Source organism: Malus domestica, chromosome 03 (genome assembly GCF_042453785.1).
Source record: "Malus domestica chromosome 03, GDT2T_hap1".
Taxonomy (NCBI): domain Eukaryota; kingdom Viridiplantae; phylum Streptophyta; class Magnoliopsida; order Rosales; family Rosaceae; genus Malus; species Malus domestica.
The window spans coordinates 20,665,739-20,683,947 of NC_091663.1; the positions used below are offsets into that span (position 1 = coordinate 20,665,739).

Below are 18,209 nucleotides of genomic sequence, written 5' to 3' on the forward strand. Positions count from 1 at the left end.
ATAGACAATAGATGCTAGGAAGTTTCTCATATGATGATAAACTTCAATTAGAAGGACAGCTCTAGTGAGACTAAGAAGTTGCTCTTCTCAAAGAGAACGTACTCTTTGACTCCCAAAGAAATAATGCATAAATAGAATCCTTTATGCATACGCATAAAGGTGATTTATGTATTTCATATTGTATGAAAAACATTGATATGAGTTGTACCTAGAACAGTACAAGACGATATCAGTGCAAGCCCAGGATCAGAACCATGGCAACTGTCAAGTGAGTCCTTAAGTATTTAAGAAATACTAAAGGATAGATTCCTCAAAGAATGAGGAAGAATTAGAGTAACGTAAAGGAAGCGTAAATGTATTAGATTATGAATCTAATCCATCATTGGATATTTCTTCATTATGAATGAAGAGATAATCAGATATCTCTTTATTATGACTAAAGAGATATTTGGATGGAAACATTAAAAGTAATGACTTTAGTATGTTCCATTATGAATGCAAAATATATATTGCCATATAGAAACTTACAACATTGTTGTTTGGATGGGAAAGTTCATTTATGAACTCTCTATTCGGTTCCAACCAAAAAGTGTCTCTAGTGTACCGACACTACGACACTAATGGGGCGATAGCTCAAGCCAAGGAATCAAGGTCTCATCAAGATCCGAACTCATATGAGAGACTGAACCACATGATTGAGAATCATGTATAATGGTGACGTCGTTATTCTCAAGGTTGCTTCTATGGATAACATATAGATATCCATTGTCTAGGCCTACTATTCAGCCATTTATGAAATGACCACAGAAGAGGTATCATCACTGATGATCAAGCTGATTGGCTCTAGTGTAAGTGGGAGATTGTTGGAAATGTGCCCTAAAGCCAATCATATGATGATACTTTACGGACATTTCACATGTTAAACTAATCTAGTTTAAATATAAGGGGCAAATATTATTGTTTGAGCCGTCTCATATAAATGTTATATGCTTAAACGATAAGTCCAAGGAATATGTGATTAGGAGAATACGATCTAAAGAAGTTATATTCATGAGACCATTCTCTTTCATATACATATCCTAAACGTTCATGATCATAGGATTGCCAATTGGGCATTGACAGTCCATTAAGATCAGTACGTGCTGTGTCTTCTTTCAGGGAGAGTGACTAGTCTCGAGTCATTGGTGTGTGTGACATCAAGACAAGTACGTAGGTGCTCAATAGAGAATGAGTTCACTGAACACGATCAACGAAGAGTTCTCATATTCATGTCACATGAGAACTCATGGTTGGGATAATGCAAAGTAGTCATTTGACCTGAGGCATCACAGTTGTCTTGTGGTTAAGTCCTTGATCTTTGATTATGTCAAAGTCACTCCATTTGGAGGGTGTCCACGGCATCGTTGGGGTTAAGCCACTTAGCCATGGAGACAAGTGAATGCGCAACAAGGGATCTCTAACCTTCAAACTGTTTGAGGGAGAATACTCTATGATATGATTTAGAACCTCTGGCTAGAGTATGAATGAGATTTAGGAAGTCGTTCCAAATCACATTCAAGGTAATCATATAAGCACACGAATCACATTGGATAGTAGACATGAATAAATAAACTATTAAACCAAACAATGTGGTCAAGAGTATTGTATTAGAGAAAGACCGTATTGCATTTGTAATCCTAAACTGAATAGGTTCTCCACCTCTTCTGATTAGCTTGGGTAACCATGATATGCTGCTAGGTGTCACTCATGGTTTGTGGAAGCCCTAAACGTGTGTAATCACTAAAGGGAGAATTGAAAGTAAGTTTCAATTCACAATCGATGTGAAATGGTTTTAATCGCCCACTGCCTCGCTAAAAGGAACCTAATGGATCATACACCGTGTAAGGTGGAGATTGAAGAAACAATGGAGATGAGTAAGAATAATTAAATGGTTTAATTATTTATGGCAAGGATTAATTAATATGTTAATTAATCAAACGAATAAAGTTCGTTAAAAGACCATGGGTTAGTTTTGGGCCTCAAGGCCCAATGGGCTTCGAACGTCAAGCCCATTGACTTAAGTTGTATGACAACTTAATTCACAAAGGCCCAAAAGCCCAATAAAACCCTTATGGCCGGCCATGTTAGAGAGAATGGCCTTTTGGTTCTTTAGGTCACTTATTTGAAGTGACTATATAAAGGACTTTATAGCCTAAATTCATTAAGGGTTTCTTTTGGAGAAAATTGGAGAGAACATGTCTCTCCTTTTCTCTCTAAAGAGGCCGGCCCCCTTGGAGGGTGAATCTAGCAATCCTACTACTCCAAGGTCACTCATTTCTTCTCCAATCTAACCTTGGTGTGGATACTTAGAGGTTCTCAATTTTGGAAACTTGGAGAAACCTTTTCATCCATCCAAATCCATAGATTTTAGATGCAAGGAATGAAGGCCCTCTCTTTGGGTGATTAGCCTTTGTTTATGCAAGGAGGAATCTACATAGGTATAATTTCAACTCACTTTGTTTTGAGTTGAGTTTTGGTTCACCAATCTACTAGGCTTTGAATTTCATGGTTGATGTTTTGTTTTTGAGTGCATGCTAGCATGATTCCGCCTTTAATTGTTAATTGCATGCTTATGATGTTGCTCAAATGAACATGTTTTCACAAAATAATCCTTCAAAAATGTCGGGCATGCAAGCTCTCTTGCTCCTCGTGACCAAGGAAGAAAATATCGGTAATATCGGAAATATCGGTAGTCCGAAAACACGGAAATATCGATGGAAATATCGGTAAAATATCGATATCGATAAAAATTACATGGAAACCACGGAAATTGTAAGAAAAACTTGGAAATTTTTATTGAAACTTTGTAGGATGTTTATTTAGTCAATTATCTATTAGTTTATCACAAAAAATTGGAAGGAAATGCATTGCATGATGGATTTAACATTATCAAGTTGATTATATATTGAGTTGACAAACATTGTGAGTGTAGAAAATATGTAGTAATTAATGAAAGAAGTCTAAACACACCATAATCATTTATATATAATGAATTAGTACAATATTTGGAGGTTTTATTTAGGATATTAAAAAAAAAAAAGGGAAGTGAATAAAATGATGAAGACTAATGTGCCGAATTTGACATTTTAAATTTCTTACACATAAGCATGCGTCTAGGCATTGAAGTTCCAAATTATAGTATATCAATTAACGATTGAAAATCAATACATTGAATAAAACTAAACTTTAATTTGGATGCCGATTATGTTTTTTCAAGTTTATATAAAGTAAAAGAATTGAATTTTGGAAGTCAGGAGTGTGTCAATTGTTTTATAATTCGTCCGAATACATATATCAGGTTGCTACTCAACGTAATTTGAAAGTATATCTAGTGCAAGGACTTGTCTTTTTTTGCTGATAAGCAAAGGGTTTGTAGCTTTTTTTGCTAAGCAGTAGAACATATTATGTTTGTTTAATCTTTAGCATTTGATGGTTGTCCACAAATATAGGATAGAAGGCCCCAAATTAGATTTGGCTCTTACCTAGTTAGAGTCACAAGTTCACATGTACCAGCCCTTGAGGCAATACGTTTTGGTTTTCCGGCCAAACCACGGCGAGTTGGCCGGCGTGCAAGGTATCAATCTCTTCGTCTCGTCGAGTAGTACAACTTTCCTTTTTGTTTCACTTAATTTCGTTGAGTATTGAAAAAGTTATACTCATTTGAATCTTACCCAGTTTTCGGCGACCTCAGTGGCTTTCGAGGCAATTTCTGGCCAAACCACAACGAGTCAGACATCGTGTGAGGTACTATTCTCTTCGTCTCTTCGAGGGCTACAACTTTCCTTTTTGTTTCACTCAATTTCGTTGCGTATTGAAAAAGTTATACTCATTTGAATCTTACCCAGTTTCCGGCGATCTCAGTAGCTTTCGAGGCAATTTCCGGCCAAACCACGGCGAATTGGCCGGCGTGCAAGGTATCAATCTCTTCGTCTCGTCGAGTAGTACAACTTTCATTTTTGTTTCACTCAATTTCGTTGAGTATTGAAAAAGTTATACTCATTTGAATCTTACCAGTTTCAGGCGACCTTAGTGACTTTAGAGGCATTTTCCGGACAAACCACGACGATTCAGATGTTGTGTGAGGTACCATTCTCTTCGTCTCTTTGCGGGCTACAACTTTCGTTTTTGTCTTGCTTGATTTGGTTGAGTTTTGACAAAGTTATGGCCGTTTAAAGTGGGTATGAATTTTCGGCCGAAATTCCTATTTTTTTTCCTTGGTCAGTCCCACATCGCCCAGAGAGGGCAGTGAGCATGCCAAGAATGCCTATAAAAGGCACATTCACTCGGTAAGAAAATCAGGTCTTGGTTAGCCTTTTGGGGCTTTGATCAAGTGTAGTATATGTTGATATTTTCAACATTTTAAAATATTTTTGAATATTATATTACGATATTATCGATAATTTTAAAAATATCGCGATATTATCGATATTTTCGATAATATCGCGATATTTTGACGAAAATTATGTGGATAGTTAAAAAAATTTCGGATCTCTAAAAAAACGATAATATCGGCGATATTTCGCCGATATTATCGATTTTTTCTTCCTTGCTCGTGACAATGGAGGTTAGAACCAAGGACTTAGTTTTGCCTAGAACAATAAGGTTTCGAAAATCGTTGTTGGAATTCTCAAGTTGAGAGCTTAAGAACTCATCGGGGTATGCGATGAATAGTAGTGGAACCCATTGTGCAGAGCTAGGCTTGGCTTGGTGTTCGTAGTAGATTCTATGAGGGTGTTGCCAACTATTAGTGTGTGTACAAAAGGTTTCAGCAAGCGATGGTGATGGTTTTTCTTTACTTGGCCGATATAAATGGAAAGTGCAGAGAGAGATAGAGACGGTTAAAAGAAAGTGTGTTGAGTGGGTAAAGAGAAGTGAAGCGTGGACGAGAGGTGATAGGAGCATATTTATGTGACTTAGTTAGCTTGTTCTTGTGCAATTATGTTGTTATTTCTTAGTTAATTTAGTATTTCAAGCCATTTTTGTGTGTTTGTAGGTCCAAAGGGCTAAAGTAGCAAGAAAGTGCATTTTAGGCCTTTTGGAGCAGTTTTGGGCATGGAATGGATATCACATGCTTGGAGCTAAGTAGATGGACGAAATTGAAGATCAAAGGAGGCTAGGAATGAATAATGAGATGAAAGAAATGAAGAAATCAAAATGAAGAACAAAGAGTTCAGAATTGGAAGCCAAAGTTTCTAAAGTTGGAAGTTTCTATTCTTGGGTTGGAAGTTTCCTAATCCTTCCTCACCTATGTTCCAGCCACAAAAGGGTTTCAAAACATGTTAGGTTACCTAATTACATGTTTCTAGAAGTCCTAGAACCTGCCCTAGATATTGCCGCAACACTCCTTTGATTTCTTGTTCCTTGCTGCACAAGACACAACCTTTCTTTCCTATTTTCTGCACCTAAACTACATTCCTGTTTTGTTCTATCCCTTGCCGCACAAGGGAGAGGTTCTCCTTCTTATTTTATGTCCTAAAACACATTTCCTTTTCCCTAAAACCCTATGCCGCACCAAATTCCACCTTTCATCTTCTCTGCCACAATTATTTACCTCTTTTCCTTCGAATCTGCCAAATATTTTCCTTTCCTAAATTCATTGATTTCTGTTAGCTTTTCTTGGGGATTTGGAAAGCTAAATCCTTCCCTAAAACTACTTCAAAACCGTGCCCTTTCCTCCCCCTATAAATAAAGCCCTTTTGCCGCACCATTGGGGAGATCCATCAACACATTCCATCATCCACCCATCCACCTCTCACCATAACTCACCTATATCCATCCACCACCATAATTTACCACTCATCCATCATCCCACACCTTGTGCCGCAGCAAAGGAGAAGGAAGGAGACCTTTGGACGTGCTTGCCATTCAAGATTGGATTGTTGGAGCATTTTTAGGTGTTTTCATTCTTTGTTTTCAATGTTTAAGTTTAATAATCTTTGTTCTGTGAACATGCGTGGCTAAACCCGTTTTTGCTAGAGGGAATTCAAAGCCATGAATATATTTGCAATATGAATTGATTACTTTCATTTGTGACTTCATAAACCTTGAATGCAATTTACTTAACAGCTTGATTGATAACTTATTCTTGTATGTTGATTAAGGGTCGACACTTAGTTTGCATGCATGAATTTGATGCTAGAATATAAGGGAGTTTCACCTAATCGTTATGAACTTATATTCACAAGTAGTGGAGGTTGCTAGTCACAATCATGTTAAGTAAATTCCTGGCATAAGTATCATGCAATTCATAGTTACAAGTGCCTTGTCAATGCTTATGATTTTCATAGAACTTAATGATCCTTGTTCGTATCTCTATTATTCAATTCATGTAGGGAACTTGTGAGGAATAATTTGGGTTCTCGCATGTAATCATCCAATTCAATGAAACTAGGAAAATCTGAGGGTTATTTAGTGCAATTCACGGTTAATCTGGGGCATTGAGGTTTATGGTTTATCGAAAGGACAACTGAACATCAATTTGTATGCAAGTGTGTCATGTGTGGAGAAGGAACTCTAGCTAACCAATCATCCATTCAAATCCCCAATTTTGTGCAAATCTGTCTAGTTCTAGTTTATGTTTTGTTTTTACTTTATTTTCGTCCAAAACCCAATCCCCCTTTACTTTAGAGTGTCTAATTAGTTAGAATCTGTTTTGTTTGTGTTTTTGAGTGTTTTGAGTCAAGCCAAAACCCTAAATTCGTCCAAAGTTGTGTTTAGAGTCAGAAACTACCTAGTTGGTATTTTTAGACATTTTTGAGTGTTTTTAAGTTGTTTTGAGTCTTGTGAACCTGTTTTGAGTCCTTTGAGTCTATTCTAACGTTTTTAACCTTGTTTTTATGTTTTTGAGTCAGTTTAGAGGTTTTAGCAAGCCCTCACAATCCCTGATTTAGAACGATCCCTACTTGCATTTATACTACAATTTGACAATAAGAGGTTTTAATTTGAGTGTTAAGTTAATTTTCGCATCAAGAGGGAGAGGAAGCAACGGGAGAGAGGGTGAGAGATGTGAGGTGACAGACCAAAAAGAAGGAAAATGATGAAGTGATGTGTGTGGTGGAACAAGTGTAGGTTTCTAAAACCCAAGATAAATATTTAATGGCCCATTTGTCCACAACCCATGTGATGTTCAATTTTTCAAACCCATGCATGCCTTTGGTATGCACGAGGGTCATTAGATAGACAAGACCAAGGCAGCCCACTGCACGAAGCCACAGTTCAAGTTTTGAAATTATCCCGATAGTTTTACACAGTGTCGGACATAACGGTTCGTCACAATTCCGAATTGAGTTCCGCTTGAGGTCATGTGTTTGTAAAAATGAGGACTATTTAAAAATAGTAAAATAAGAGTGGAAAAGTGAAGGGAAAATTGAGGTCCATGTGGAAGGCCTACATGGCATCTCAAGGGCATTTTGATAATTTCACTACTATTGAGAATAAAATATAATAAATCTTGGGACAACATGTCACAATACATACCACATTGTATTTAAGTATTACTTCAAAACATAAAAACACATTTGTCTTGTAAGTATTACATACTCCAAATAACAACCTATGAAAAGACATTATTCGTACTTGTAGATTAATTATTATAAAGGGATTAAGTACCTAAAAGTCCTCAACCTTTTAGTGTCATTTTAAATTGGTCTCAACCTTTATAAATATTCCAAACAAGTACCCAACCTATTAAAAATGTCAAATTTGTTAAGCCTCAGTTAAAAATTTGTTAAATTAACTAGGCTAATGTTGTCGCCAAAATCAATAGAAGGTCATGAAAACATAACATCCACCAATTAACAGTCACCACCACCCCTATCAAGCCATCACCTCCAAACTCAATGCAAAACCACCAACTCCATCCTACAACTCGAGATGCTAACATTGAGAAGAGGTTATAGGGGTTGCTAAAATTATATAGACTGCCATAATGCGGCCACCATCATCTTCACTGTCGACAAAGAAGAACTGGAAGCTTTGCGAGCTGAGAATCGGAAAATGAGAAATCACATGAGCAGAAACAAGCTCCTTGAAACCCTATCTGAATTCTTAACCCTCCTTTTTGTTAGGAGATTGCCTTCCTGATGTAACTTCAATTTGGGTCCATTTTCAATTCAATTTTATACTGATCATTGGATTCCATAGTATACCGTCTGCGTTTGAAATTTAGACTTTAAGGCAACTAGTTTTAATGTTGACCATGATAGACCTACTTGGTAGGTTTTGAATATAACATCTATGTTCGAAAAATTAATTGGGGTTTAACGGATGTGGCATTTTCAATAGACCAATTTGGAATGACACTAAAAAGGTTGTGGGGTTTCTGGTATTTAATCCTAATTTTTTTTATGGAATTGTATTAGCACTCCAAACTCTCTATAATTAGAAAGAAAAATACACGTGTGAGGAGTGTAGAATGAGATTTTTGGAGTGCTAATAACAATTCCGTTTTTTTTAATGTGTTTGATGTTTTTAAATTCCTTTGATATATTTATTTTTAATGTTTTTATAATGTTTTAATCTCACTTTTAAGAGGATAAAACATTTATGAGTATGACTGTATGAGAAAGAGTAAAAAACTTGTTAGGTTGTTGACTCTAAAATTGAAAGTTTGTTTTTTTGTCAATACTAATACTATACTAGTTGATTTGAATTTTGGACAATAGGCCAAGTAAATTTTATCTCAATAATGATAATAAGGAATTCTTATAATAAAAATAAATAAATATATAAAAATTAATTTTTTTAAACTTATATAGAAATAATAATACAATCATACATATTTAATATACACATGACTATTGTATTTGATAGTAAGTTTTTTTGTAGTTTAACTTTAAAATCATTAAAATAACTTTTTTTGTATGGGTCAAAACGGGTTACCCGTATGTAAATCCGCTAAGGACCTGTTATTATTGGGTTCTTTATGGGTGGCCCGATAACGACCTGATTAGTTATCGTGTTGATCCAAAATCCGTTATTTTTGTGTCGTGTTAACTGGTTGTGTAAGAAATTGTCAGGTCTAACCAAAACGATGAAATATCAAAATGGTCCACAAGGTGGTTGAATGAGCTCACAAATATTGCCTTGAATTCTTTGCAAAAATGATGAGAATCTAGTATCAATCTTTGATTGAGATGGTCTAATTACTAACTTCACTTGAGAAGAAACCTTGCATGGGTTATCATTTGATATAGCAATATGTTTGCTCAATAATGGATGTCCATTAAAGTTGGTATAGATACTATGCATCAAGGTGGATCATGTATGACCCAGACGATCATGTCAAAGCATGTAAATTTTTTGATCAGTGAACTTCTAGTTCACGACATTACGTGTTTTAATTGTCTTTATGTATGTGTAATACAATTCATTGATAAACCACGCAACTTCTTCAATGTGCGCTTTTGGGTATCATTTGAGGTATGCATATATATCCCATATTATCTGCATTTTTTGTTTCAATATAGCATCTATTCAAACATATATCTTTAAAGTTCAAGAAGTAGCGTGTAATGCATTTTATATGAATAATATTGTTCTGGTTGGTAATATGACCTGGGCTTTTTTGAAACCTTCAATTACGTCTAATTGGCCAAATATTATCGTTACTTTTGCTTTTGTAAAGTATCAAGCTTGAGAAATATTTTTGATCTCGAACTATCGTATACCTGATGAGTAAGACAATCTGAGTTAAAAGCAATGTATTCATAATAAAAAGAAACTACAATGCTACTTTTATTGAATTAAAATTACAAGCTTCAAACAACAAGTTTAGATAATGAAACAATAGTACATAGAATAAAATTGATTTGAGTACACTTATAAACTTAATTCCTCATTTCCACAATAAAGTTGGAAACATCTAGATGGGTTGTTTCAATTGACCTGATAAATTAGACAGTGGATCAGGTATATCTAACGAATCAGTTTGGTTGATGAAATTAGTCTTGACATTCTTTCTTATGAGTGAGGCTTGATAAAGATCCACAAAATGTTTTGGGATATGACATGTAAGCGCCCAACACCCATTACCGGCACATCCGTTGCAGACTCCTTCAGAATTTCCTGAGAGCGTTATTCATATGGGTTTTTCGTTTATAGCGATTGCATTCTAGATCCTTTAAATAATTTTTCACTCCACCGTTAAAAAGCATAAGATAGTTGGGGCTGGAAGTATATAGCTCTGATAATGTTTAGGGAAAATGTAAAATGGCAGGGGAAAGTTGTATTGAAAGGTATTACCGGAATGTGTTAGTTCAGTAGCTCGCTTTTTCCAATTTACAGGTATAACTGGAACACTGCCGCAGGTTTTGCAGGGAAGTTATCTTATTTGACTATTTTATGTTTGTTGTGATCTCTGATCAATCAATCCCCATCAACATTAATGGCTCGTTTACCAATCTGTAATCAGAACGAGGGAAGTTGAATTGAGGGATAGAATCAGAATCAAATTCATGTTGAAACTGTTTACTAAAATTTCTTGGGATCGGATTAGAAATTGTATTTATCCATATAAGTTGTTTACTAAAACACATGAATCAGAATGAAAAGTAAACGCATGAATGTTTCGAACACAGTGCAATTCCGTTTCTTGCTATTCCATTCCCGTTTCGTAAACACGCCCTGGATTTGAAGGCACTTTTTAGAGGGGGATCCCAAGCAAGGAAAAACTTCAACGGTTCACTAACCATACACTCTAGGAAATTACATTCTCAAAGTAATAATAATAAAAAGATTCTTCGTACTAAAAGCTAACATTAACCTCTAATAAATGGTCGCACCAATGATCTAAATCTGATAAAATCTTTCAAACTGCTGCATGCTGCATGTCATCATTCCTCTCTTTTGGTTTATAACAAGCAATCGGGGGCAATCTGCAAATTTTAAGTCACAAATACCTCTGGGTTGGACGATAGGTCTGACTTAATCTCCATCCCTTTTCCGTATGCGGCAATGAGTAGTGCATCGGCCCTCCCTAAATATCAGGAAAATTCACGACAATCTTAGAATTCAATGGAACAATGAATGTACGATGATATTTCAACACTAAAGACAGAAGAGAAAGAACATTTTAGAACTTTGAACTTGATTTATTACAACGTTTGATCCTTTATATGATTACCGCATTAGCTCCCTCGCTCATATAAGGGTTCATGTAGCAATGAAATTTGTCTAGAAAATGACATTAAGTAAAGTCACTTACGAGAGACAGTTAGGAGGGTTGAGTTTATATTGAATTTGCTCCAAATCAATAAGAAAATCTCCCAAGGGGACACGTCCAAAAGTCGAGATGAAAACAGCAGGCTTTGTTTTTTTTTTTTGTTTTTTTGTTTTTTGAACAAACGATATTATCTATATTAAGGGGGGAAGTGGGCTAAGCATATCAATGGGCTAACAATAATGTGGTTTAAATTCGTCTTTAGCAAGAATCGAACCTAAGACCTCTCACTTACAAGTGAAGAAGAATACCACTAGACCGTAGTACCAAGTGGCGAAAACAGTAGGCACTAAAATGATCATAAGATAGGAGATAAGCTTTTGCAAGGATTAGCACAAGCATATATACCACAGAGGAAAAGACAGGTGATATGAGCAAACATGTCTTCTACATAACAGAAGCGCAAACCTATAGACTATAGAGACGCCCTTTGAAACATGCACTTCCAACTTTCCTCTATTCCTAGATTAGGTAAAAGTAGACTAGAAGCTTCTAGTCATATATCCCCCGAGTTTTTTCTTTCCTTCCCAACTCTCTTTCTCAATTCTGAGAATTTTCTTTATTTATCATTTATTGACATAAAATAGTAGAAACAATATATACACACACACATATGTATGTATGTATGTGTATGTGTATGTGTATGTGTGCGTGTGTGTATATATATATAATTAAGAAGATAGATTTAGTACCGTGATCTTTTTTCCTTTCCAACATGGACTTCAATGATGGAAATAATGCAGACGCAACCCTCCGGCTATCATCCTATCAAGTCAATAAATAGAATAGAATTAATACCATCTTTTTTCCTTTCCAACATAGAACTCAATGATGAATTAATGCAATTCCAACTGTCCGGGTATCATCAAAACTTAGCGTTTGAAATTTATGCAATGGAACAATTCACAGAACATATTCTAAAAAATTAGTTAAGCAATGTCAAATACAATAAAGTTGTCCTAGTTTCATTTTTTCTTTTTTTCTTTTTTTTTATATATATATTTTTTTATACAGATGAAGGGAATCGAACCATTGGCCTAGCCTATTGTTTCTATTCAACAAAAAAATTATGATAAATTCTGAAATCAAAATGCTGTAAATAGGCTGTGAAAGCACATATAGTTGAGCCCAACTAACCTTTGTATACATACTTCCGCTGATTTCAAATTTGCTCTTCCACGAAACAGATGACACTGGAACAACAGAAAACCCCATCGCAACTAAGATCCCAATCCATAGTCCATATCCGAACCCTCCACTCCACCATCCCTTCATCCAGGAAAAGGCTCTCAGCAAGAATCAAAAGAATTCAAACAGATTTCTGTATTCTTTTTCCTATTCAGTTTCAAGGCAATCAGTCAAGCAAAATGGAAATTATAACAGTAGTCTAGGCTTACAGCTAAAATAATTGGCCGAAAGGCTTCTCTACCGCTAATTATAAACGATAAATGTCATGAGATAAACTGGAAAATATGGAGAAATATTCTCTTACAGAATCTACTGGAACCGAAAATCAGTTTGTAAAACTTGACGGGAATTTACTTTAGCATAGGCTCACATTTTCAAGGAATATGTAGTGTACATGAAACCTTTCTTTGTAAATTAGTTTCCCAAGGACAAGTTGAATCCATCGGTTTAACATGGGTTCTGATCCCAACTTCCAACTTGTAAGCGCGGTTTGCAAGGTGCAGAGTGGGGCTGTACCTGCACATTTCTCTCTTTCTCTCTCCCTCCATGTGTTGGCTTGAGGACGGGCGGTTACTTAGCTGATATGCATTGTTGGCCCATTCCCTAAAAACTTAATTTTTTGGAGTCAAATGGTTATCTAACACAGTATCAGAGCTGGTTTACCACAGGGATGGGTCTGCTTTGTATCTCTATGACGGTAATCTGATTCCATATATCAAATTACAGATCAAATGATTTGAATCTTGCCAAAAGTGTTCATCACACAAACTGCTTAGTATATTGTCTGTTATTTAACTTATTTTCAGGATCAACACATATGCAAGCACTACAGACCCTACTATTAAAGACTAACCAGCCTGCTAGTAATCTCTTATGCTGAAATAAAGACAAGTGTTTTAACGGCCCTGATTTTTTCCAATTTTTCGTAATACTGGGGATGACAATGGTGCCGGTCATACGCACAATTTATAAAAACAAAGGAACCAGATGTAAAATGGTTTATAAAATAGCATAATGAGACCAAGGAATAGTATACTGAGAGATATCACACTAACCTGCTTTCCATCTTGTGGAAAGGGGGTCGACTGCTCCACATATGCAACCGTACCTTAAACACGAAAGCGCAGTTAGGATTGAGGATAAAGGGAAAGAATGAAAAGAAGAAGAGAACATACCGGGAGGAGCATCAAAGCTGCCGAGCAACTGAACAATAGATTTTGCATCTAAACGCCTCCGAACTCTTTTACCAACCAGCACTTTCAAATGTGGAGAGTCATATACCTGAGAAATCGGAAAACAAAAGGAGATTGCATAAGTTGACAGGGACAACAATCCAAAGCAGGATTAGTAAGGAAAAATTCATGGCATTGTACCCAGATTTATCAAACTCATGTAGGAATCTCTTAAGTGTATAAAACAATTTATCTTAAACTGCCAAGAATCTTTCCTCGAATCGAAACAAACTGAAACAGTTGATACCCAAAATGACAAACAATGATGCCATTAAACTGAATAACTAACTAACTAACTGTTGCTAAAAATTAAAAGGAAAATAGCGGTGCAATTTGAAAAAAAATAGAGCATTTGAAGCAGGAAGGCAGTTAGTTAGTTAACCCGAGCGGAAGAAGAAGCAGGGTCATCATCATCCGCTTTCAAGAGGGCCAAAGCACCAGAAACATCCGGGTCGACCCCAATGACCCAACTGGAATCCGAATTGGTACGGGTCGAATCCAAGGTCTCAGGGGCGTGAGGAAAAGGGCACGAGAGAGAGGCCAACCAGTTGTGTTTGAGCTGAGCAGCGTCGGAGACCTTGGCGGGGGTGGCGGCCTTAACCCCATCCCCGGAAGCGGAGGCAGAGGAGAAGGGTGTCGTCGAGTGAGAGTAAAGCGAAAAACACCGATGGAGGTTGAGTTTGGAAGAGAAGGAGAGAGGAAGTCTTATCATGTGTTGGGGATGAAGTTGGGGGTGGAAAGCTTCCATCAAAATCCAATTTCAGATTTCAAATTCTCACCCACTCCCACTTCACTCCACCAACCAATTGGTCCAACTCATTCACATCATCCTATCAGGCGCCCACCTCCTCCAGTTTACGTCCAAGTCGAAAACTTTTTTTCTTTTTCTTTGGGGGAAATTTTGAAGGCAAAAATTATGTTTTTTTCGTCTCTCTATTTCTAGCCTCGAACAGAATTAAACACACTTGTGTTCGAGAATAAAATGTTGTAAAAGTCGTGCGAATTGAATGTCCACATGATTTAATCATAAGTAATTGTATTCCCAGATTTTCTTGGTGAAAGACGTTGTTTTCAACCTTCATTAATTTTTCTGCTAGACTTCTGCGCTTTAATTAAATAGAACTTTAATGCAAATGTCTTGTGCTAAATTTATTTTAATAAAAAATCATGTTATAACTTTATTTAATGAAAAAGAATAAAAATTTAATAAAAACTCCTTAAATTTTAATAAAAATGATTAAAAAAAACTTAATTTTTAATGAAAATGACACAATTAAAAAAAAAAAAATCTAACATGTGCGCAGGACTTGTACACCATTTATGAAACTGAACACTATTTATGAAATTGAAACTATTTATAAAACTAAATAGTATTATACTATTTATTGATCCAATTTCATAAATAGTGTCTAGTTCTTAATCATGTTTCATAAATAGTGTCTAGTTCTTAATCATGTTTCATAAATAGTGTCTAATTCTTGATCATGTTTCATAAATAATGTCTAGTTATTGGGTCCAGTTTCATAAATAATGTATAGTAATTGGTACAGTTTCATTAATAATATATCTTTCTTGATTCGGTTTCATAAATAGTATCTAGTTATTAGTCCACTTTCATAAATAATGCCTAGTTATTGGTCATGTTTAATAAATGTTGTCTAGTTCTTACTCCAGTTTAATAAATAGTGTATAGTCCAATTTCATAAATAGTTTCCACCTATTGGTTTAGTTTTGGAAATAAGGCCTAATTCTTGTTTTCGTTTCATAAATAGTGTCTACTTATTGGTCATGTTTCATAAATAGTGTCTACTTATTGATATAATTTCATGAATAATGTCTACTTCTTAGTGAAGTTTTATAAATAATGTTTAATTCTTGGTTCAGTGTCATAACGTTTGAAACTTAAGCCCTTTTTGGTCCTGTAAAAGCACCCATTGTGTCGAAAACGATGAACCCATAAGTGACTCTTTAGATCAAAACCTTGAGAAGATTATATTCTCAGTAATTATATTTAAAAAGCTCTTTTCAATTACCAAATTAAAATTTCCTCATTTTATTTCATATACCTACAATAATAAATGTAGCTCTCCATCCAATTTCTTGAGCTTGGGTGCCATCTTGGAGAAATTTTTTCTTGTGTCCATAACACAAATAGTATACCACGTGTTATTATATGAGTGGTGAAAATTTTTATTTTTTATGTTATTAATTTTTTAACATAAGAATCTCACAACTTGTATAAAAGGTACCATCCCGTGTTCTGGATATATTGAAAAGTTTCTCGCCACCATGACTACTATTGGAAAATAACACCACAAAAATAAAATAGGAGAATGTAATTCAATTCGAAGTATTTTTCTTATTCTAAGCAAAAAAAAAAAAAATCCATAAATGTAGATGAAGATGGGACAAAAAGATAGCAGGAAAAAGTAGAGTGTTTGAAGTTGGGGAGGGGAGGGGGGCTGGTACGCACCTAGCGCAAGTTGGGTTTGTTAGGTTTTTTTTTTTGTAAAAAAAATCTTTCCTATTAGTCTTTTATCCTTATTATTAAAATAAAGTTAGTGGGTGGTTTTTTTATTAAAATGTAAAGATTTGAAGTCATTTTCATTAGTTTTCTTTAAATTAAATGACTCTATATAAAGAGCATAGTGTAAGATCAAACAACACACAAGATCAAGAGTAAAAGTAACAATACCAATTTTCTTCCCCTCTCTTTACCTGCATCTTTTGTGTGATACAGTTACGAAAATAAACGCTGTGATAATGTTGCTAAAATTAGATTAATCGAAATCAACCCATTTAAGTCCAAATTTTAATGCTCGTAAGTGTACAAATCGTAGTATAATATAGTAGGCAAGCACAAGATCGTTCCAACTAAGATTGAATGTAATTCTAACTATCTAACTAAATTTAAGTTTCACTTGAATTGGAATAGAAAAATTGATGATTTGAATAAGAATTTTGAAATGGTGATTGTAAATAAAATGAAATGAACTTAGCTAAGTGATGACAACGACAAAGTAAACAAATTATAATTCAATTGTGAAAAACCCTAGAGCATCTGATTCACCATAATCAATCCTACTTAATTCCAATAGTTAATTATTAACGAATAAACATCCAACTTAACAGTCTAGTTCCTCTAATTCATATAGTATCCATGGCATCTAGATTACTACGTATACTCATATGTGCTAATAATCTATGGCATCTAGACTACTAAACACACACAAGTTCATTAAAAATTTGGGAACTAACTAAAAGACTGCATAAAACCTAGTGCATGGCATCTACAACAAGGAATTCATGGTATCATTTGCAAGACGCTAAAGCCGAATTAACAACATGGAATATGAGTTAGCTCGCATCACATACACTCGATTCAAACCCAAGTGGTAGCTAATCACCAAGATTAAAATTAAGCTCATAAGCATAACAAATGATACTCGAAGTGAATGAAAATTCATAAATAATTAAACTGAGAAATTAAGAATTCATAGTTAGGCTACATCGTAGCCCTAGCGAAACGAAATTAGTTCCTAAACATAATTGAAATTGGTACTGAATCCATAAGAAATAAGAAGAAAATTTAGTTTAGAAAAAGCCTGAAAAATCCCCTTGCTCTGCTGCTGCTTTCTTTATTTGCTTTGTCGATGCCTTCTTCAATGATCCTTAATGATCAGCAAAAAAGATTCCAAATTAATGCCAAGCATCCACTCCTTTTTCCTCCTTTCTCTTCCCCCTTCTGATTCATTTACTTTCCGTAACCAACAAAGGCTTGATCACCGATTTATTACCTTGTGCCTCTTGGGTTTAATCGCTGCAGATATAGCCTTCATATTGCCCTCTTAGATTCCCTGGTTGTTTCGGAACGGTAATCGTATTTTTCCTAAATGGACATCCTCTAATACTGAAGGTGATCAAATCCCCACACCAACTGAACCAACTCAGCATCCAAATTCTCATATTTATACTCTTGGTGAAGACCCCTGACTTGAAGATGGAATTAAGAGATTGATTCTCCATCTTTCTTTGATCTTTGCTCGATTGAAATCTCTTCGTCTGCTGCTAGAGTGTCGGTGGCTAGAGCTCCAAAAAAATTGGATTAAAGATGGACTTGCTTCTCTTTTGTCGGTTTGAATGAAAAGTAGGCCAGCCCTTACTTGTGCTAGTCATGTGTTGATGCATAAGGAAGAATCCTATGTGAGACAAATACTCTACTTTTCTCTTAATTTGTCATACTACATAACATTATTATGATAAAAACATATCACAACATGGACAATATGCCAACCAACATGTGCGACAAACAAAAAAAAAAGAAAATAATAGGATTTTTTCATCTCCTTAATTTGGCCATCAAAACATAATACCATGAAATTTCTTGCATTTAAGTTTAAAAATACATAAACATGTCATGACTTCAACTAAAAGCAAAGATATCACTACAAAATGTCGTTTTTAGGGATAAAATAAGTAGTACAATTTGTGCTTATGAATTACCCCCAAACTTACATTTTGCTAGTCCTCGA

The 18,209-nt window shown here is 35.2% G+C and overlaps 1 protein-coding gene across 3 annotated transcripts; it reads right to left on the reverse strand.

The window, feature by feature from the left end:
• Nucleotides 1-10,602: 10,602 nt before the first annotated feature.
• LOC114823157 (Holliday junction resolvase MOC1, chloroplastic-like) lies at nucleotides 10,603-14,760 on the reverse strand. 3 transcript variants are annotated; one of them, XR_011579328.1, is made up of 6 exons: nucleotides 14,060-14,760; nucleotides 13,621-13,726; nucleotides 13,501-13,553; nucleotides 12,409-12,526; nucleotides 11,950-12,022; nucleotides 10,603-11,014 (listed from the first exon to the last, which is right to left on the reverse strand). XR_011579328.1 is itself a non-coding variant. In XM_029098536.2 (6 exons), the coding sequence occupies exons 1-6, from the start codon at nucleotides 14,423-14,425 to the stop codon at nucleotides 10,923-10,925; spliced, it is 822 nt and encodes a 273-aa protein (XP_028954369.1). In that variant the 5' UTR covers nucleotides 14,426-14,760; the 3' UTR covers nucleotides 10,603-10,922. The 3 variants fall into 3 exon arrangements, 2 of the variants coding, with proteins under 2 accessions (XP_028954369.1, XP_028954370.1); XM_029098536.2 differs by having other exon boundaries at nucleotides 12,395-12,526; XM_029098537.2 differs by lacking the exon at nucleotides 11,950-12,022 and having other exon boundaries at nucleotides 12,395-12,526.
• Nucleotides 14,761-18,209: the final 3,449 nt, after the last annotated feature.

Bases quoted from the DNA above. Each gene is read 5' to 3' on its own strand.
- LOC114823157 (XM_029098536.2), bottom strand. From the start codon at position 14,425: ATGGAAGCTTTCCACCCCCAACTTCATCCCCAACACATGATAAGACTT. The intron at 12,527-13,500 runs GTTAGTGTGATA...TCCTGGATGAAG, and splicing joins TTCCACAAGATGGAAAGCAG to GGATGGTGGAGTGGAGGGTT. The intron at 12,023-12,394 runs GTTAGTTGGGCT...TTGACTTGATAG, and splicing joins GCGGAAGTATGTATACAAAG to GATGATAGCCGGAGGGTTGC.